The sequence below is a fragment of the Euprymna scolopes genome, chromosome 45 (genome assembly GCF_053919585.1).
Source record: "Euprymna scolopes isolate OS-2025 chromosome 45, ASM5391958v1, whole genome shotgun sequence".
NCBI classification, from domain to species: domain Eukaryota; kingdom Metazoa; phylum Mollusca; class Cephalopoda; order Sepiida; family Sepiolidae; genus Euprymna; species Euprymna scolopes.
Genome location: NC_136526.1, coordinates 59,663,968 through 59,683,537, shown reverse-complemented (window position 1 = coordinate 59,683,537; position 19,570 = coordinate 59,663,968). Strand labels below are relative to the sequence as shown.

Sequence of the window (19,570 nt, the reverse complement as noted above, 5' to 3'; positions counted from 1 at the left end):
TACCACACACTTTACAAGAAAAAGGTTTCTCTCCAGTGTGTGTTTGCATATGTCTCGTTACATCATTTTGATGTGCAAATGCTTTACGACACACTTTACAAGAAAAAGGTTTCTCTTTAGTGTGTGTTTGCATATGTCTCGTTACATGATTTTTATGTGCAAATGCTTTACCACACACTTCACAAGAAAAAGGTTTCTCCCCAGTGTGTGTTCGCAGGTGTTCTGTTACCTTATAATTATGTGCAAATGCTTTACCACAAATTTCACAATAAAAAGGTTTCTCTACAGTGTGTGTTCGCATGTGTCTCGTTACATCATTTTGACATGCAAACGCTTTACCACACACTTCACAAGAAAACAGTTTCTCTCCAGTGTGTGTTTGCATGTCTTGTTACATTATTTTATGGGCAAAGTTTTTACCACACACTTTATAAGAAAAAGGTTTCTTTCTTTTTTTGTTTTATTTTACTTCAGTCAACGTTCTCAGAAATCTAGAGGCCCAAAACCTGGGGCTAACACTTGAAATCTTTATGAGATACGTAGATATTCGACTGTTCCATTTAAGTTCTCTATCTCTCAAACACAAAGTCAGTAAAGAAATTGTGAACATACTTTTCCTCTCCCCAATTAACCATTTGCATACGTTGTAGTATATCTTTCATTTTGGTCTCTTAGTTTTACTGGATTCCAGAAGTATTTATCTTGTCTGGTGGAGTATCCAGCTGCGTGCTATTACTTGAAATAACATCAATTGGAGAAGGTGCGCCATTCCTCATAAAAGCTTATGTGGGTTAGCCATAAAGAGATCTTATTTGGACAGCAAATACGATGTGATTTTGAATATTTGGTCAGGGTTTACTTCTATGGAAAAAGTATCCTCATGCCCAGTTGTTCTGACAAACCCCTTTACAGAGAGACTTAGACACTCGAGGACAGTATCTAGTAGGTATTCAAGTTCTCTCCAGTAGGCATTCAAGTTTTCTCTCCAGTTTGTTCGCATGTTTGATGGTACATCACGATTGCTTGCAAATGCTTTGCCACTCTCTTTACAAATAAACTTGCTCTTTTTTCGGAGTTTGCCAGTGCTCCTTAGTTTCATAATAATTTGCAGATGCCATACCACACATGTGTTATGTGTCAGCGTTTTAGTCTTTAAACTTGAACTGGTTGAACATGTTTTACCACACACTTCACAAATCTTTATTTTTTCTCGTCTGTTATGATTTCAAATTGCTGGAAGATGCTCCTCCAATATTATATATTTATAGCAAAATGTCATTTGCAAACATTTCCAAAAGATAATCTTTTGCAGTAGTGTTTATTTCTAAACTTCTTACTGAAAATTTTAAGCAAAGATGTATTCAAGAATAACATTAGTTTTCAATGTCTCCAAACATGTTTTTATAGCAAAATGCAACACATTTTCTGACAAGTTATTTTTCCACTGTGTGTTCATCAACATATGTTCTTCAGTTATTGTTTTATTTCTGCAAATTGATTCATCTTTGTTCTTTAATAGAAAATCAGTGATAATCTCAGTTCAGAAGAATAAAAATTGCCGTTCCCGTTTATTATATGAGTTTATTGTCCACTGTAACTCTTTCCTGTGAAGAAAAAAAAATACAAATTTTACATAAAAAATATGCAATAAATCAAGCCACGAACAAATAATAAATAGTTGTTTTATTCAGCCAGCCTTATGCTATAAACTGAGGTCCCATTTTACCTCTTTGCCAACTGCAATACTCTCTGTCCATTGTGTCCTGACCTTTTCTTTCACATGGTTGTTCTACTAATTAGAGCTTTGTCTCATTTTCTATTTCTTTTGGGACATACATCAAAACTCATTTTAATCTTTGTGGTTGGCTTTTAATCATCAAAGTATACCTTTATATCATACTGATTCACTTAACTGTGATGGTGAGTTTATATGATTGTTCATTTCTTTTCCATAAGTGCGTCAAAGATCTCAAAACGAGGATATTCCACATACATTCATCTCTAAAAAAATTATATGGTATCTTGATATATCTTTTCTTTTTTTTCTTTTTACGTATATGGGGCATATTTTACTTTTTCCCTCTTATTACCTCGAGTGATTTTCCCTTGTACTGAGTTCCTATGTACCTGAAGACTTCTCGTATCTTTCCAACGTCTGCATTTTTAACTTGTGTCGAGATTTACTATTTGATTCAAAACTGTTATTTGAAGCTTGTTTTAATTAAAGCCACACAACATCGGAAATCCCATCTGTATTTTCTACAAGTGCACTCCTAATTTTTGTGCTGGAACCGTTTGTGTATTTTCTCCAGAAAATACATCATTAAATAAACAAATTGTTTACATGCATTAACAGAAACTTAATAACGCATTTAAAAATATGATCTTCTATACATCAACATTCAATAACATCTCTTCAGTTTTCACTAATTTTTCTGAAGAAACTAACAACAACAATAAAAGTCTATTAAAACATTGGAGCACTAAAAAGTTTATGTGATCACAGCACATTTATATGAACTCAACATTTGCAATTATATCGGAAATGGCATATAAACTCAACATTTTGAATTATATCGAGAATCTTCCTCTCTTTGCCTCTAAAGGGGCTTCATATATCAATCTAACTGATTCTCCCTTTGCTCTGTCTGACTAACCCGAACCCTCTCTCAATATATTAGAAATTCACTTTCCTTATGACATCAAAGCGTACCTTTTGATGTGAAATTCATTCACGTGGATTTTACATAATTCCGCACGTATTTGGCAAAGAAAAAAATTCCAAAATTCACATGGGGGAGTTTTTCTCTATTACTGAAGTAAAAAAGGAGAATGCCTTGGAACAGAGGCAGAGTCTGTTGAAAAAAAAAAGCGTCTACCTCACCAAAGGTGATGAGACCAGCAGAGACAGAGAAATCTCAACCCCACAAATAAAAAAATGCACCAACTGTAAGGGACCAAAATTTTGCACTAGATCAAGTCCCATAATTCCCTCTATAGACACCAAATCTGTGTCCGACTCAAATTGTCCAGTCATAGCATATCTGATCATTTGAACTCTTCCAAAGGCAGGTGCCATTGTTTCAAATGTAGATAGATCTGTTGTATAATAAGGGGGCAGGCTGTGAAGAAATCGGAGAGGCAAGCCAAGAACGTGATATGAGGGTCACGTTTCAACCATGACAACATGGAATGTTGCATGAGCGTCACCTGAGCTAGTGACACACATTTGGAACGCGGTGTTGTTTCAAGGCCAAAACAAACAAAAGGAAATTGGCCTACAATCGAAAATAATAACATCAACAAATATTTTATGACCAGATCGGAATGCAGCTGACATTCGTAGCTGGGCTAGAGAAACGTGATCGATATCAATATAAACAAAGATGTTTTGGTTTTTAAAAAAGAGTAGCGGCCGACGCGGTGAGAATCAAGTCTCATCTGTCAACACCCCCCCCCGCCACGCCACCTATCTCTAACAACCCCTCTCTCCTCGCTAGTGGAGTCAATGACAACCGACACAAAAGTGTAAAGAAAGATTGTTGAAAATAAACTCGAATTCTTTTGTAAACAGTCGAGTCTTTTAGTTGTCATTCAAAATATACACTCGTCGGTAAACTTGTCCGGCGACCATTTTGTCCACGCAGTTATATAGACTGAGTGCACACAACGCAACAGACAGCGTTTTGGTACCGTGACTCAGCTATTCCATCAAGTAATAGGAAGATCGAACCTGGAGCAAGACAAACAAAAATCCACGGAAGAAATAACACAACAAAAAAGAATGAAGGAACAAACAGACTGCTTTGAAAGACAAACAAAAACAAACAGAAAAACGAAGACAAAGAAACCAAAGGAAAGACCAGAAGTTCAGCAAACAGTAAGTACACTCGATTTTTTCCTTTGTGTGTTCTGCTTAAAAAAAACTATATATAAATATACATACGTATTGTTGTATGCATGAAAGTTCCTTAAAAATATATTTTCGCTTGTTAGCAACTATTGCAGACGATTAAAATACGTAAAATATTGTTTGTTTTAAAAATATATGATGGAGCAGCAAGTTCTTTCAAGTTTCATGCAGGGGTTCGCAGTGGAGATAAAAAAGGCAATCAGTTCGGTGTCAAACACTATAAGGGGAGAATCCCTTTTAAAGAACATAAAACCTTTAGAGAGTAGAGATCAGGGTGGTTATAAGGCTTGGCAGGATGACTTAGAGAGGTATTTTAAGGTGGTTGGAGCTACAGACGAAGGAAAATGTCAAACAGCTCTTCTAACCACAAGGGGCCTAGTCGGCCATTATGTTAATAGATTATTCGCTGGCAATGCGCATGTAACATGGGGAGAGTTGAAGAGTTCCATGGAAGATTACTATGGAATTGTCGCAAACCCTAATGCGTATATAGCAGAACTAGCTAATATTAGGCAGGGTAGAAAAGAGGGTATCCAAGATTATTTGCAAAGGATACTATGTCTAGCAGCGGGGGCTTATAACGGTATAGACCCGGATAGTGAGATAGTAAAAAAGCAAATGTTAGGGTTTTTTTAGAGGGTCTAAGTGATAGGGACATAAGAATGGCAGTGATGAGGCATGAGCCAAAGGATCTTCAGGAGGCGTATCAAAAAGCCTTAACGGAAATGAAATGGAAGATTCGGCTGGATGCAAACAGGGAGTGCGAAGAGGAACCCATGGAAATCTGTCAAACTAGGCGGCGGATTCAGGTTGATGTCTTGGGTCCAGCCAGATACCCCTAAGATACGAGGATAGACGTAGAAGAGGATACCAGGTAGAAAATAGGGGACCAGAACACAAAGTTAAGGATAGGGATAAAACGAGACAGGGACCAAGATGTTATTTTTGTGGCAAGGTGGGCCACATGCAGAGAGACTGCAGAATCCGTATGCAGGGAAACGGAAAAAATCCGTTCGAAAAGCGTTCGTCGATCAGAACAAAAAATTACCGTCATATGTAATCGGTATTATGGGCGCAGCGAATTCCGTTTCCATTGGTATAGGAAAGAAGAATTATAGGGCGTTAGTGGATATTGGGGCAGAGGTGTCTGTCGTAAATAGTAGTGTTTTTTACGCACTTAGACATGCACCTGAGCTGCGAAAGGAAGCTGTAAATCTAAGGACTGCCAACGGGTCCTCATTAGAAGTAGAAGAGGTTGCCTAATTAAGGATGCGCGTAGGAGGCTACTCCATCTATCAAGATTTCTTTGTAGTAAAGAATCTCGACAGGAGTGTGATATTAGGCCGAGACTGGCTTAGCCAAAATGGGGTAAGGATGTACTTCGATTTAGGAGCAATAAAATTAGGAAACGAGTACATCGCATTAGAGGAAGATGCTCGTATTTCAGCATTAGTTAGATTGGCCGGGAAAATAACTTTGAAACCACAACACCTGCATACATGCATGGCTCAGGTGCGGTTTAAAAATGGCCACGGGCTGGAATACGAGATAGAACAGATTAGCAGTGGATACGTTAGCAAGCTCAGTGGGATATCTGTAGCAAATTCGGTAGTAAGAATTAACAAGTCCCGTAGGCTTCCACTAATGATCATGAATAATACCAACCAGACAGTCACATTAAGAAGAGGTTGTCCAATAGCTAGATGTAGTGGTGCTGGTAGTATTACTGAAATTACCATGCCAGAAAAACATATGAGAAAAGAGTCCGACAAAACCGTAAAGGGAGTTAAAGTACCCGAGGAATTTAAGTCGGAAGTTGATAAGGTACTAGAGAGGAACAAAGATTTGTTCGTTACGGAGGATAAAGATTTGGGCAGAACCAATACGGTGGAGATGCGTATCGATACAGGAACGCATGAGCCCATACGAAAATGCCCGTATCGAACACCGCTAAAACAAAGAAAAGAGGTAGAGTTAATGTTAGAGGAAATGATGTGGGCAGGAGTAATCGAAAGATCAAATAGCCCATGGAGTTTTCCAATAGTTTTAGTAGAGAAAAAGGATGGTAGTAAAAGATTTTGTGTGGACTTTAAAGCACTAAATAAAGTCACAAAGAAGTATGCCCGAGCATTACCAGTAATTGATGATATTCTAGCCTCGCTCGGGTCAGCAAAATACTTCACAAAATTAGATTTAAAGTCAGGGTACTGGCAGGTTAAATTGAATAAGAACGATAAAGAGAAAACAGCGTTCACCTGCCATCGGGGATTATTTCATTTTAATGTGATGCCGTTCGGACTGGCGAACGCCCCCGGGGTCTTCCAGGAGTTAATGTCCATACTTTTGAGAGGACAAGAAGAGTTTGCGCTGCCGTATTTGGACGATATACTTATATTTTCCAATACGAAGGAAGACCATTTAAAACATATAGATAGGGTATTAGGTAGTCTTAGGAGACATAACCTCAGGTTAAAAGCTACAAAGTGTGAGTTTTTTAAACAAGAGATACAGTATCTGGGGTTCAAAGTTAGCGATAGGGGTATACAGCCAGACCTGGAGAAAGTCAAATCTATAAAATTGATTTCGACTCCAACCACTGTGAAGCAAGTGAGAGCTGTCATTGGTATGACGTCATATTATCGGAGGTTCATAAAAAATTTTTCCGATATCGCCAAACCTTTAGTCCGGTTAACGAGAAAGCATGCACGTTTCCAATGGGACGACGCATGTCAGTCTGCCTTTGATAGCTTAAAAGCAAAGCTCGCAGATATGGTGCTACTGGCCTATCCTGATCCATAAAGGGACTACAGGCTGTATACGGATGCCTCCGATCACTCGATTGGGGCATGTTTGTCACAAATGGTTTATGATAAAAGGGAAGGTAAAGAGGTAGAGAAACCAATTTACTTGTTATCCCATAAGTTAAGTGATACGCAAACAAGATGGTCAATGATAGAGAAAGAGGCATATGCGATACACTATGCCCTTGATAAATTAAATCATTATTTGCATAGTGCGACGTTCACCATCTATACGGATCATAGGCCTTGAGAATATTTATTAAACTCACCGATACAGAATAGGAAAATACAGACGTGGGCTTTAAGTATGGCTGGTTATAATTGCACCATACGATACCTGAAGGGGAAAGATAATGTTTGTGCTGATCTTTTGTCACGTGCAGTGAATCCAAGCCAGGACACAAATGATCCCCCTGTAGAGATAGATAGTAGAAACTATCGAGTGAGCGCAATAAACTCTAATCTCTTTGAGCCGAATGAGTATGCATCGTATAAGAATGCTGAGGACTCATCGGGTGAGCACGAACGACCTACGTTAGCGGGCATGGATATGATTAGGGAACAAGAAGAGGATAAGGAGATCGTGGACTTAAAGATGCGTATGAAAAACGGTAAAGCGTCCAAAATGGAAAGAAAAAAGTACATTGTAATGGACGAAGTAGTATACTATTTGTCGCAGCCCGACGACGAACCACTAATTAGGTTATATGTACCGTTGCATCTTAGGAAAAGGGTTTTAGTGCAATATCACGATGATAATGGTCACATGAGCATGGAAAAGACGTTTCACGCAATTAAACAAAAATATTTCTGGCCTTGTTTATTTAAGGAAATAAATGAATACATAGGGAAATGTATTCCGTGTCAGACCAGAAATTTGAGGAAACAACAACCTCCAATGCAGGAGTGCGATTTGCCTCCTTTTCCTTTCGCTAAACTGGCGTTAGATGTTTCTGGGCCCTACCCAAAGACGCTTTCGGGTAACCAGTATATAGTGACATTTATAGACATGTACAGTGGTTGGCCAGAGGCTTTTGCGGTTCCAAATAAGAAAGCAGAAACTGTGGTGCATCTATTGATTGATGAGATTTTACCAGGTTCGGGGCACCACTTCAGCTTTTAACAGATAATGGGCCCGAAAATATTAATAAAATCATGGAAAAAGCATTGAAGGACCTCAATGTGCATCACGTGACCACGTCGTTCTATCATCCTCAGAGTAATGGAAAAGTTGAACGCTTTCACAGAACAATGCATGACGTATTAGCTAAGAAAATGGGGAACAATGAACAGTCGTGGGACATATATATGAATCAGATGCTAGCGGCTGTTAGGTTCCATGTGAGCAAAACGACAAAATTCTCACCATATTACTTGCTCTATAATAGAGATGTGATTCTGCCTTTAGACAATATATTGAGACCCCGCAGAGTATACTATGGTGATGAACATCACGAGATTGCTCTACAAGAAATGCATCGGACGTTCACACTAGTTAGGAACAATATTAGGAGAGCTAGAAAAAGAATGATAGATAGTTCGGAAAAAAGGACAAAGACTGTCGAGTTTGAAGTTGGTGATTTAGTGTTTTACAAGAACCACCAGAGGAAAGGAAAATTAGATATGCGGTGGAAACTGTACTATGTAGTGATAGATAAAACGGGTCCTGTCTCGTATAGAATTAGAGACCAATTAACGGGCTCTGTAACAAAGGCGCATGCTGAGCACTTACGGGCAGCGTCTATTGAGGAGTGGGAGATCCCCACTACAGAGAGACCGTTAACGAAAACTGCATTGGCAGCTCCGGAGGTATCAGAGGATTCGGAGAGCAATACCGAACCAGAAGAGACTGGTTTCCCAGTGCAGAAATCTCGACATCAACGAAGGGATTCCAAGGAGGAATCTAATGTTCCGTTGATGGAGCGTCGTATATTGATGCGAAGCATGTTGTCGGGAAATGTGAACAGCATGACGGCACGCTTGGAACACTTGGAACGTTTTGCAGACTCGGATAATATTCCGCGTTGTGCAAGGAGACATATAGTCGACCCGGTAGCAAATAGGGCACAAGCTACGCCAGTTTCTGGGAGCAGGGAGAAAGGGGGATGTTTGGGATGGGTGAATACCATGTTGAGAAAGGTAGTCAAACCCCGCTAATAAAAGCCTTTTCTCCGCGGGTCGAACAATGAGTGACACTTGAGAAAATAGCAGCGGCTCCATATTTCATTTAGTAAGTTGAAAGGGAAAAGTAGGGTTTTTTTTAAAAAAAAAAATTAAAAAAAAAACTTTTGCATGAGTGTCATAAAAACTGATGCTAATTTAATAATTACAGTGCAGTAACCACTGGTGGTCAATGGACTACGCATCAGAAGTGAAGAAGAAAAATGGACACATTTGATCGTTGTTTGTTAATATGTTTTGTGATGAACTTTTGAAAAAAAAAAGGAAAAGATGTATGCATTATGATTTTTTTGTTTTGTTTTGTTTTGTGTTGAAAAAGGACAATTGTTAAAAGACTTTTGTGGACTATATTTAATGTGAACTTGTGTGAAAAGAAAAAACTGTAAATTGTTGTGAAATTATATGTGTTGTCAATGTAATTAAACTCCAAGGGGAGGAGAGAAAAGGTAAAATTTTGAGGTCAAAATTTTGAAAATGGAGAATGGAAGGGGTGTTGTATAATAAGGGGACAGGCTGTGAAGAAATCGGAGAGGCAAGCCAAGAACGTGATATGAGGGTCACGTTTCAACCATGACAACATGGAATGTTGCACGAGCGTCATCTGAGCTAGTGACACACATTTGGAACGCGGTGTTGTTTCAAGGCCAAAACAAACAAAAGGAAATTGGCCTACAATCGAAAATAATAACATCAACAAATATTTTATGACCAAATCGGAATGCAGCCGACATTTGTAGCTGGGCTAGAGAAACGTGACCGATATCAATATAAACAAAGATGTTTTGGTTTTTAAAAAAGAGTAGCGGCCGACGCGGTGAGAATCAAGTCTCATCTGTCAACACCCCCGCCACGCCACTTATCTCTAACAACACCTCTCTCCTCGCTAGTGGAGTCAATGACAACCGACACAAAAGTGTAAAGAAAGATTGTTGAAAATAAACTCGAATTCTTTTGTAAACAGTCGAGTCTTTTAGTTGTCATTCAAAATATACACTCGTCGGTAAACTTGTCCGGCGACCATTTTGTCCACGCAGTTATATAGACTGAGTGCACACAATGCAACAGATCCAATGATTCTACAACCAACACCAGAACATGCCTAGTAAGGCCAGACCCCAAAGCAAAGTCCAGTACCACCTCCTTAAACTTCCTCTTGCATTCTCCAAGCAGGTTAGTCAATTTCAAATAATAATTTTAACCGTCAGAACCAAAGGAATACAAAGCATCAGCAGACAGGTTCGACCACTGCTAGCAGGCAATTCACCGAAACAGAAGGTAATGCAAATGACAGGAGGTAATTTAATAAAGTATCCAGAGCGATGTTAGAAATCTGAGGCTAGTTGAAAAGTGGCATCTCGGCTTGTAGAGGCTTCTGTACAATAGTAACTCTCCACTAGTGATGAAGCCCCCCTCGTATGTTAACTCCTACTATATTTCAAGTAAACTAGCAACAACAAAAAAACAGCCGAGGCAAAGAAAATTCCAGAATTTATCACAAACCTGGATTTATTTTTTCCTATATTAGACGATCTTTAAGTAAAAAGAACTAATTTAAAGCATTTCTCCTTACAAACACCCTGGATATCTTAGCACTAAGTGAGACTAACCTACACTTCTCCATTCTCTCTAACTACTTTAACATCCCACTCTGCCATAAGGACTCTGACAGACATATGCACGGGCTTGGAGACTATATTCGACACACCTTCCCATTGACTAGAGAAACAAAACTAGAATCGCATGATAAAGCCTATATGTGCTTTAAACTTAAGATGCAATATAACACTAGTTACTTTTATTTTCTTTACCGCTTTCCCTTGACCCAGGACTGTACCCTAATAAACAAAGTCACTGCATAGATACAGCACTTTCCCTCGACATTAGCACACAAGTGCATATATTTGGTGATTCAATGTCCACCACGGCAACTGGAGTGGATTTTCTACTTAAACAGACGCAGCTGGTAGCAAACACACAGCTTCTCTATATCTCATTCCCTATCACAGATGGTTACGTTTCCAACCGGTTTTCCAGACCAGCAAGAACAACATGCATCACTTCTTGATCTGTTTCTGATCACAGTTCCCGATGATTGTGCTACAAATGGCCACAACCCACTTAGGAACGTTGATCATGCAGTGATAATGGTTAAAATCGCCCTAAACTCTTGAGCCTCATTCCTCAAAACAACAAGATTTATAAAAAGGCTGACTAGGAAGCCAGCAGAGATCTAATCAGAGACGCACCATGGCGAAATATCTTTGCATTTCCTGCTAAACAGTGCAAAAATGAGACCACTGAATGGTTAAAAACTGCAATTGAAGCACGTTCCTACATGGAAATTTAATGGCAAGCCCTACTCTCCCCAATGGCTTACTTCTACTTGTGCAGCTGCCATTGCGCAAAGGCAGCATGCGTATCGCAGATTTAACCAACAGAGGTCCAGTTAAACCAGACAGAAGTATATAGAAGCCAGAAGTAGATGTAAGAAAGAAATAGAGACAGCTAAGAGAAAATTTACTGAAACCAGCAAAAAACGAATTGAAGCACAGAAATTAGGAACCTGTGACTTCTGGAAAATCTACAACAGTGTAGTAAATAATGGGCAATCAAAAACTATCCAACAATCATGAGGTTGTATGCTCAGCAACCGAAAAGACTAACACGCTTGCCAGTCGGTTTGCCTCCAACTCCACTTTGGACCCTGCTAAACACCCCCTTGCTGACTTTCCTTTGCAGACAGATGCCACACTAGACGATCTGAAAATCACCCCTTCTAAGGTGCATGCTATCATAAAAAATCTTGACACTGCAAAAGCATGTGGGCCTGATCTCATCCCGGCTGTGCTATTAAAAAAGTGCTCCACCAAAGCTCCAGTTCTCTCCAAACTTTACAACAAATGCCTTAACGTATCTGGCTTTCCTATCTGCTGGAAAACTGCTTCTTTGGTACCAGTTTTCAAGAATTCTGGCGTAAGAACTGACCAATTAAATTATCGCCCCATTAGTCACCTCACATTTTTCGCCAAAATATTTGAGTCAATAATTAACCAAGCTCTAGTCCATCACCTTACAGATGCTAAACTTCTGACCAACCAACAATATGGATTTAGGCAAACCCGTTCCACAGCAGACATCCTACCAGTAATCTCTGAATGTATATAACATTCACTAGACAAAGCAGGAGAGGGCAGAGCAGTAGCTCTAGATATATCTAAGGCTTTTGACAGGGTATGGCATGAAGGTCTTCTCAGGAAAATCAGATCATATGGTATCACTGGAAGAATACTTGACATAATTAAATCCTTCTTAGATAAGAGAAAAAAGCAATGGCCAAAGCAAGTAAATCTTTTAAACTCCTCAGCTCCACGGGAAACATGAGTTGGAACAATTACATTGAGAGTATTGCCAGGATCGATGCAAAAAAGGTAGGTTCTCTCTACTGTGCTAGAAAGCTATTAACGCCCAAAAGTATCCTGTACCTCTATAAGACCATGTATCGAGTATGTTGTCATATTTGGGCTGGTGCGTCTGCTACTAGTCCCTCACTCTTAGACAAGGTTCAAAAGAGTCGCCAACCTGATAGTTCCTGAACTCTCATCTAAGCTTCAGCCTGTGTCCCATCGACGAAATGTAGCATCCCTCTGCCTGTTCTACAAGTACTTTAATGGTGAATGCTCCAATGAACTGCAAGCAGTTGTACCCCCTCGATATAAATACTGTCGACAAACCTGACAAGCAGCTAATTCCCACCCCTTCACAGTAGAGATCGCTAGATGTAAGAAAGCCTTCTACTCTAGTAGTTTCTTCCCCAGAACTGCTAGACTTTGGAATTCCCTTCCAGGTTCCTACTTTTCCAACTGTACTGACATGCAGAACTTCAAGTGTAACGTGAACCGACATCTTGCTGCCCAACTCCCCACATAGTACCCCTGTAGCTTATGACCCTGATAGCAGCCCCCTACATCAAAGTGGCAATGTGCCTTGTTTGGGGTGAAAATATAATAAAAAAAAACAAAAAACAAATGAATCTTCCTTTATTAGTATAAATATTTAACAAACTATTGTTCATCATGGGCGTTAGAAGAGCCTCAGACGACCCAGCAGCTACACATTGGTAAGTTATCTAATTATTTACAACAGATAGATTAAATCAAAATTCAATATTTGAAAGGGTGCTCGGTTTCTAATACAACATTCTAGTAAATCGATCCTCCAAATTGGAACAACTCAGTGATAAAAGGCACACCCTTAAAGAACTTTTCATTTATTAATTTGAGGGCAATAATTTTATCCAATATATTTAGTATTACTTTCACTGGTCGCCATGTTTGTTTTTGTCCAAGGGTACATTCAATTTTTTCACGCTCTGAAAAATTGAATGGATGTTCGCACAAAAATGTATTTAAATGCGATATTCGTTTTCAGCATACTTGAAAACCTACAAATGTCGTCATTTTAAAGGAAAATGTTGGTAATCTTGAAGATTCGCCTTCCTTTGTTTACAAAGCCATTTGGCGGAAGTGACGTCCAACATAGTTTTATCTACATATTACCAAAACCGTATAGAATTAACCTTTTTTTAATATAAACTTTATTCAGTTTTTATTTGAACTTAATGGACTGTTCTTTTATTTATAAACTGTCTTATTCTTTTATCAAACAAAAATAGAACTTTTATAATGAAATATATATGATTGACTGTTTTCCAAACATCGAAATTTTAAAATTAAAGTTAGTTTTATTTTAAAAAAACAACAAAAAAAAATATCATGTATTGGATACAATTTTTAATGATGTTTGATTAAAATACATGAACAATGAAAAAAACAAAAACTTTTTATTTAAAGAAATTTTAAAATCTTATGTTATAAAAGATCAAGAAATTCTATTTTTTATGCAAAAATTTGTTAAAAAGTTCAAATAAACAAAGATAATTATTTGGGGAATATCAAGTTTCTTTCCAACTCCTCCAAAAAACTTTAAAATGATGACTTTTGTAGGTTTTTGGATGTGCTGGAAACGAATATCACATTTAAATTTGGGGCAGATAAGTAGTTTTCATGATATGAAGAAATTACTTTTTCAAAAAAGGATCACTTTCCGATATAAATTTAACGTAAAATGAGCACCCACGTTCTGACCACCTAGTTATTTCTTCATATCATAAAGAAATTTAACTGAGACATTCGTTTTCGGCACACCTGAAAACCAGCGCTGTTTTTTTTTTGTTTTTTTTTTACTAAGAGATTCGTTCATTTTTTCCATCTCATAATTTAGGACGCTAATTATGCTGGCAGTAAGTTTACAAAAACACTTTTGTTTTTCGTTTTTTCATTATAGAATTTGTATAGTTGCTAACAGGTGCTTGTGCAGTTTAATATTTCACAGAAGTTCTGTTTACATTAGGGGGCGGTGGAGGGGCGGGTGATAAAAACAAAACAAAATGTTAGCGATTGTGAATGGCCACACATTTGCATTAATTTAAAGACAAAAAACATTAATATAAAACAAGTCGTAAATTGATTTAAAAAATCTATTTTTTCTTTAGAGTTTATACATTTCATTGAAAATAAATATTGATATATTTTTAAAAATAAAGGCTTAAATTTCCAAACCGAAATTTTATAAAGTCTGGATTTATTACACTACTGGTCCACCATACATTCAAAGAAAAAAAGATGTGTGGCTTACTAGGAGCATAGACAACCATAACAAAAGAATACCGACGCTTTTGTTTAAATTCTAAAATTTGTTCAAATGTTGTTGTTTTTTTGTTTTGTTTCAATTTGAACTCCGTAAAACAATGTCTAAACTCCATTTAAGCATATTTTTTATACAATAATATAATTTTTGATTATAAAATAAAATATTCTAATTTAAGAGAATGTGATTTTTTTCGATCAATTCTTTTTACATTACAAATAATATTGTAAAAAGTCATAAAATTACTTACTTTTTTAGTTCAGTTTTTCCTTCTTTTCAATGATTTGATTTAAAAAATGAAATAAATTTTCGATATTTTGATAAAAAAAATAATTGATTTTAAAGAAAGAGATTAATAAAATTTAACATTTAAAAAAATATCTTTTTTGTGAACAAGTATTTTCAAACAAGTCACGTCGTCGGAATAACTAAAAAAGAAAAGAGCGACAATCAAGGGAGGTAATTTTATCCTCAAAATACATTTTCTTCTTTCGCATAATCCACGGCGTTATACAATTATCATATTAAAAGCAGAATATTTTATTTCTATAATTTTTAACAGAAGTTTAAATTTTAAATGTTTCAAAAAGAAAAAAATAGAAATCAAGTACAATTTTTTTTGTCGAAAATCATTAAACAAAACTAAAATATTAAAAAAAAAAAATGTTTTTGAATCAATTAAACTAAAATAATTTTCTGATATATTTTTTTTAATTTAAGAAAACTCGTTCCCGGAAAACTCGTCCCCTTTTGCTATATATATCACCTGACAAAATATTTTTTTTCCAAAATTTTGTATTTTTTTTTGCGAAATTGAATTCAAAGACATTAATATTTGCAATCTTAGTCGGAATTTCGGTGACACCGGAAATATGTATCCATAAAATTAAATCCGAGGTTAAACTAGAGTAAAATAATAAAATCTATTAAAGAAATTATTGTTTAAAGTTTATTATCTATTTTCATATTAATTTAAATAAAATGACCAAAAACAAAAATAAAATATATAGTTTCAAATACAAATGACGACTTAGTAAAAGAAGTTTTATTTATTGGATATTTTTTCGACTTTCACCGGTAGTATTTATCTGCCCCTTGTTTACATTTTTTAACCTTCGAATTCACACGAATTAATTTAAGAAATTAAACATACTATTAAAATAGTTCATTTAACAAATTAAACATACTATTAAAATATTTAATTTAACAAATTAAACACAACTATTAAAATGTTTAAACTTTTTATAATTATTGTCATTTATTTATATTTCAAAAGTCAGTGTTTTTTAAAGGCTGGTTTTGGTTTACGAATTAATTAGCTTTTGAAACTGTATTGATTGGTAAGTAAAACATTTTTTTTAAATAAATTTTGAAATTTATTTCCAATTTAAAAAAAATATTTTCGTGTGTTATCTGATAATATTATATATGTGTGTGTGTGTGTGTGTGTGTGTGTGTGTGTGTGTGTTTCTTTTTACAAATATTTTAATTTTAAAAATGGCTGGAAAAAACACTGGAGTTTCCACTCGAAGTAAAGGAGCAATTAAATTTACCATCACCTTTGGATAAAACAGAGCCACCAACCTTTAGACAAATAATTCAATATAGCTATTTTTTAATGAACACTTATCCCCATCTTTCTTGTTATGGTATTTCGAAATTAATAGCAAATGACGTGATAAATATTTGGAAGGCTGTCGACCCTCGTTTGCCTTTGTTAAATGAAAATAGTGTTGTCGTCAAGGTGAATATGCTATGCTTTCAGAAGGCAAAACAAATAAATAGGAAACATCTACCTGCTGCCCAAACAAAATTCTGGAAGGAAAAAAATAGATACATTATTTGATATTTCATCATGTTTGTGCAAGCTTCCCATTTTAAGTTGTGACAATATTAATGTCAAATGCGACAAAGAAAATTGCCAGACCAAGCACATCATCTGCACTTGTCCTCTGAAGCGAAAAGTAAGTTATTTTCTATTTTTATTTTTTAATTTATTATGAAAGGGATAACTTAATGTCTAAATTATGTAAATTTTGAGAAAAAACATTTCCACAGTTGAAATAAATATTTAAATCAATTTTTTCATTTTATTTTACATGTAAAATATTTTTAATTTAATATGTTAAACTGTATTTTTAATCTTAGTAAATTTCATTTTAATCTGATATTCCAGGTTCCTACGGAAGACCGAGAATATTTAAAAGACCAAAGGAGTAAAATAGGGCCCAAGGGCACATTCCAACTTGGTCCAATAGATAAAACCGCAATAAAAAAAAAAGTAAAAGAAAAGGAGAAAGAGAAATCCAACAAAAAACATCTCCCATAGCATCAACATCATCTATTAAAGATCATGTTTCTCCAAGTACATCTCTAAGTCACTCATCTTCTCCAAGTGATGAAGCAGATTACATACAGCCAGATAGTCCTCTCAAAGTGCCCTATGACCTTACAAAAATTCCAAGGTTTGCTCTTGAATTAGTCAGGGGTGATATATCCTCTAATCTTGGAGCCAGTCTTGGCAATGCCCTGCTCTTGGATTTGAGGGCCATGGGCCTTCTTATCCCTAATATAGATATAAAGAATATCTATATGGATAAATGTAAAATTGATAGGGCAAAAGCTAAAGTAAACGCAGATGCCTATCAAAACCACAGCAAAAATATGGAAAATCTTCTTTGTATAGGTGTTGATGGGAGGACAGACAAAGATACACTGCTCTACAAAGAATCAGTGGATGTAAATGGATTTCAAATTGTGAAAAAAAAAACAAAGCATCTGAACGTCACCTAACAATAACAAAAGAAACAGCAAATGAGAGTCTATATTTGACTCACCGAATTCTTCCGGATACTGGAGCAACTGGTAATGTTCTTGCAGAGCAAGTGGCTGATGTTTTAGAGGAATTCAAAAGTTTAAGCACCATTAAGGCTGTCCTTGTTGACAACACAAATGCGAACACAGGCTGTGAAGGTGGCCTGGTTACACTTTTAGAAAAAAAATTTTTTTTTAAATCTTCATATTATTGGTTGCTCCTTACACTAGAATGAACTTCCATTTAAGGCTTTGTTCAAACATTTAGATGGCACCACAAAAAGCCCCACAACATTCAGTGGTTCATTGGGTAAATTATGTGCAAATGATTGCCATAATTTACCACAAATAGCATTTTCCGCTGTTAGGAATCCCTTGGAGTGTGAATTTGAAGACAAGGATAGCCTAAGTAGTGACCAAAGACTGCTCTATGAGTATACAGTTGGGATTTCTAGAGGTAAGGTAGACCCTAGATTTGTATCCTGGAAAATTGGACCATTGAACCAGGCTAGATGGTTAACGTTGGCTATCAGGCTCATGTGCCTATGGACTCGTGGGACATATCTGCATAATCTTTCAACCAAATTGCATAGTTTGATCAATTTTATTGTAAATGTATATGCGATTTGTTGGTTTGACATTAAAAAAATAACAAATTCCACCACCAGCAAATGTACATTTATAATATGATTCAGAGAATACAGAAGCAATCAACTGAAATTAAAAAAAAATTACAATTAAAAACATTCAGTTTAATGCTTTTGCATTACTGCCAGAAAATATTTTTATGGTAAAATCAAATGAACTTGAAGTAAGAGAAGAGGGAATAAAAAGAATTTTGACCATTAGGTAAGTTAATATTTCTTCATATAAAACATCAATTTATTGTGACATTTTAAAGATTACATTTAATTTCACCAAATCTTATTAAAGCAGTATAAATTGCATTTAAAGATTAAACTCAAATTATTTTTTATATTGTTTCAGAAGAGGGGAACCAGCCAAGAAAAGACTTAAAAAGATCCCGATGATCAACTTTAAGGCTCTACACTGGACAAATTTAATAGATTTGTCAGTAAATGGAGTCTGTGAGCCACCACTTACACAAGACTTTTCTGGCAGTGAATTAGAGAGTTCATTGTTAACAGGCGAAAAGCTTGACTTGCCAGATTTCCCTTCACATTCCCAAGGTGTTGAACGAGCAGTTAAGTTGGTGACAGAGGCTTCTCAATGTGTATACGGCTTTGAAGCAAGGCACCGGCACATACTTGGGAAAGTTTTGTGCCAACAATTAAGACCCGCTTTTTCATCGAAGGGCTCTTATTTAGACCACTTTGATTCTTTATATTAAAAATAAATAATTATTTGTTTTTCCATAATTGCTTGTTGCATTTTCATATCAGGAAAATTTTTTTGTCAATACATTCAACAATTTCTGTTTAAATAATAGCATTTCAAACTCGGCGCAGTTAAGTGGGGAGGGGCTTAAATTTCAATTTGAAACTTTTAAATAATTTTGTTTCAAATTATATTCCCATCAAATAAAATAAGATTTCTTGGCTTAAATGCTGAAATTATTTAGTTTTGAGATCAATATTTAGGCTAAATCCACCAAAATCGAGGGTTTTTCCGCCCGTGTTTATTTAAAATCTTTTATGTCAAATTCGCAAAAAAACCGTTGAAGACTCAGATCTAATTTTTGGTATGAGTATTAAATAGGTATAGACACAACTTTCGGTCCATTAACGTTTTTGATTTTTAGAAAAAAGTTAAAAACCGACCTACCCTAATATATATATATATATATATATATATATATATATATATATATATATATATATATATATATATAAATACAAACGATAGTTGACATGCGAATGAAAAGGATAACCTAATATTATTAAATGTTAATCAACGCTTCATCCCTATTTCAGGGGACATCATCAGAACTTGGTTGAAAAATGCCGAGGAAATCGGCTACAGACTCTGGAAAAGAATTTACAAATATGCGTGTAGGAAGGTTGGATTATTCTATGTGTATATATACACATTCAAACATTATTTATATACATATATACATGCACATTTACCGAACCGTTAATTTTTAAATGCATTTTTAGGGTTTGTATTACTGTACACATAGATTCGAAAAAGT

At 35.8% G+C, this 19,570-nt stretch overlaps 1 protein-coding gene across 1 annotated transcript; it reads left to right on the top strand.

The window, feature by feature from the left end:
* Window positions 1-18,219: 18,219 nt before the first annotated feature.
* On the top strand, window positions 18,220-18,779 carry LOC145269788 (uncharacterized). The gene is made up of 2 exons (XM_080125508.1): window positions 18,220-18,264; window positions 18,403-18,779. The coding sequence occupies exon 2, from the start codon at window positions 18,443-18,445 to the stop codon at window positions 18,764-18,766; it is 324 nt and encodes a 107-aa protein (XP_079981634.1). The 5' UTR covers window positions 18,220-18,264; window positions 18,403-18,442; the 3' UTR covers window positions 18,767-18,779.
* The last annotated feature ends 791 nt before the right edge of the window (window positions 18,780-19,570 follow it).

Bases quoted from the DNA above. Each gene is read 5' to 3' on its own strand.
- LOC145269788 (XM_080125508.1), top strand. From the start codon at position 18,443: ATGATCAACTTTAAGGCTCTACACTGGACAAATTTAATAGATTTGTCA.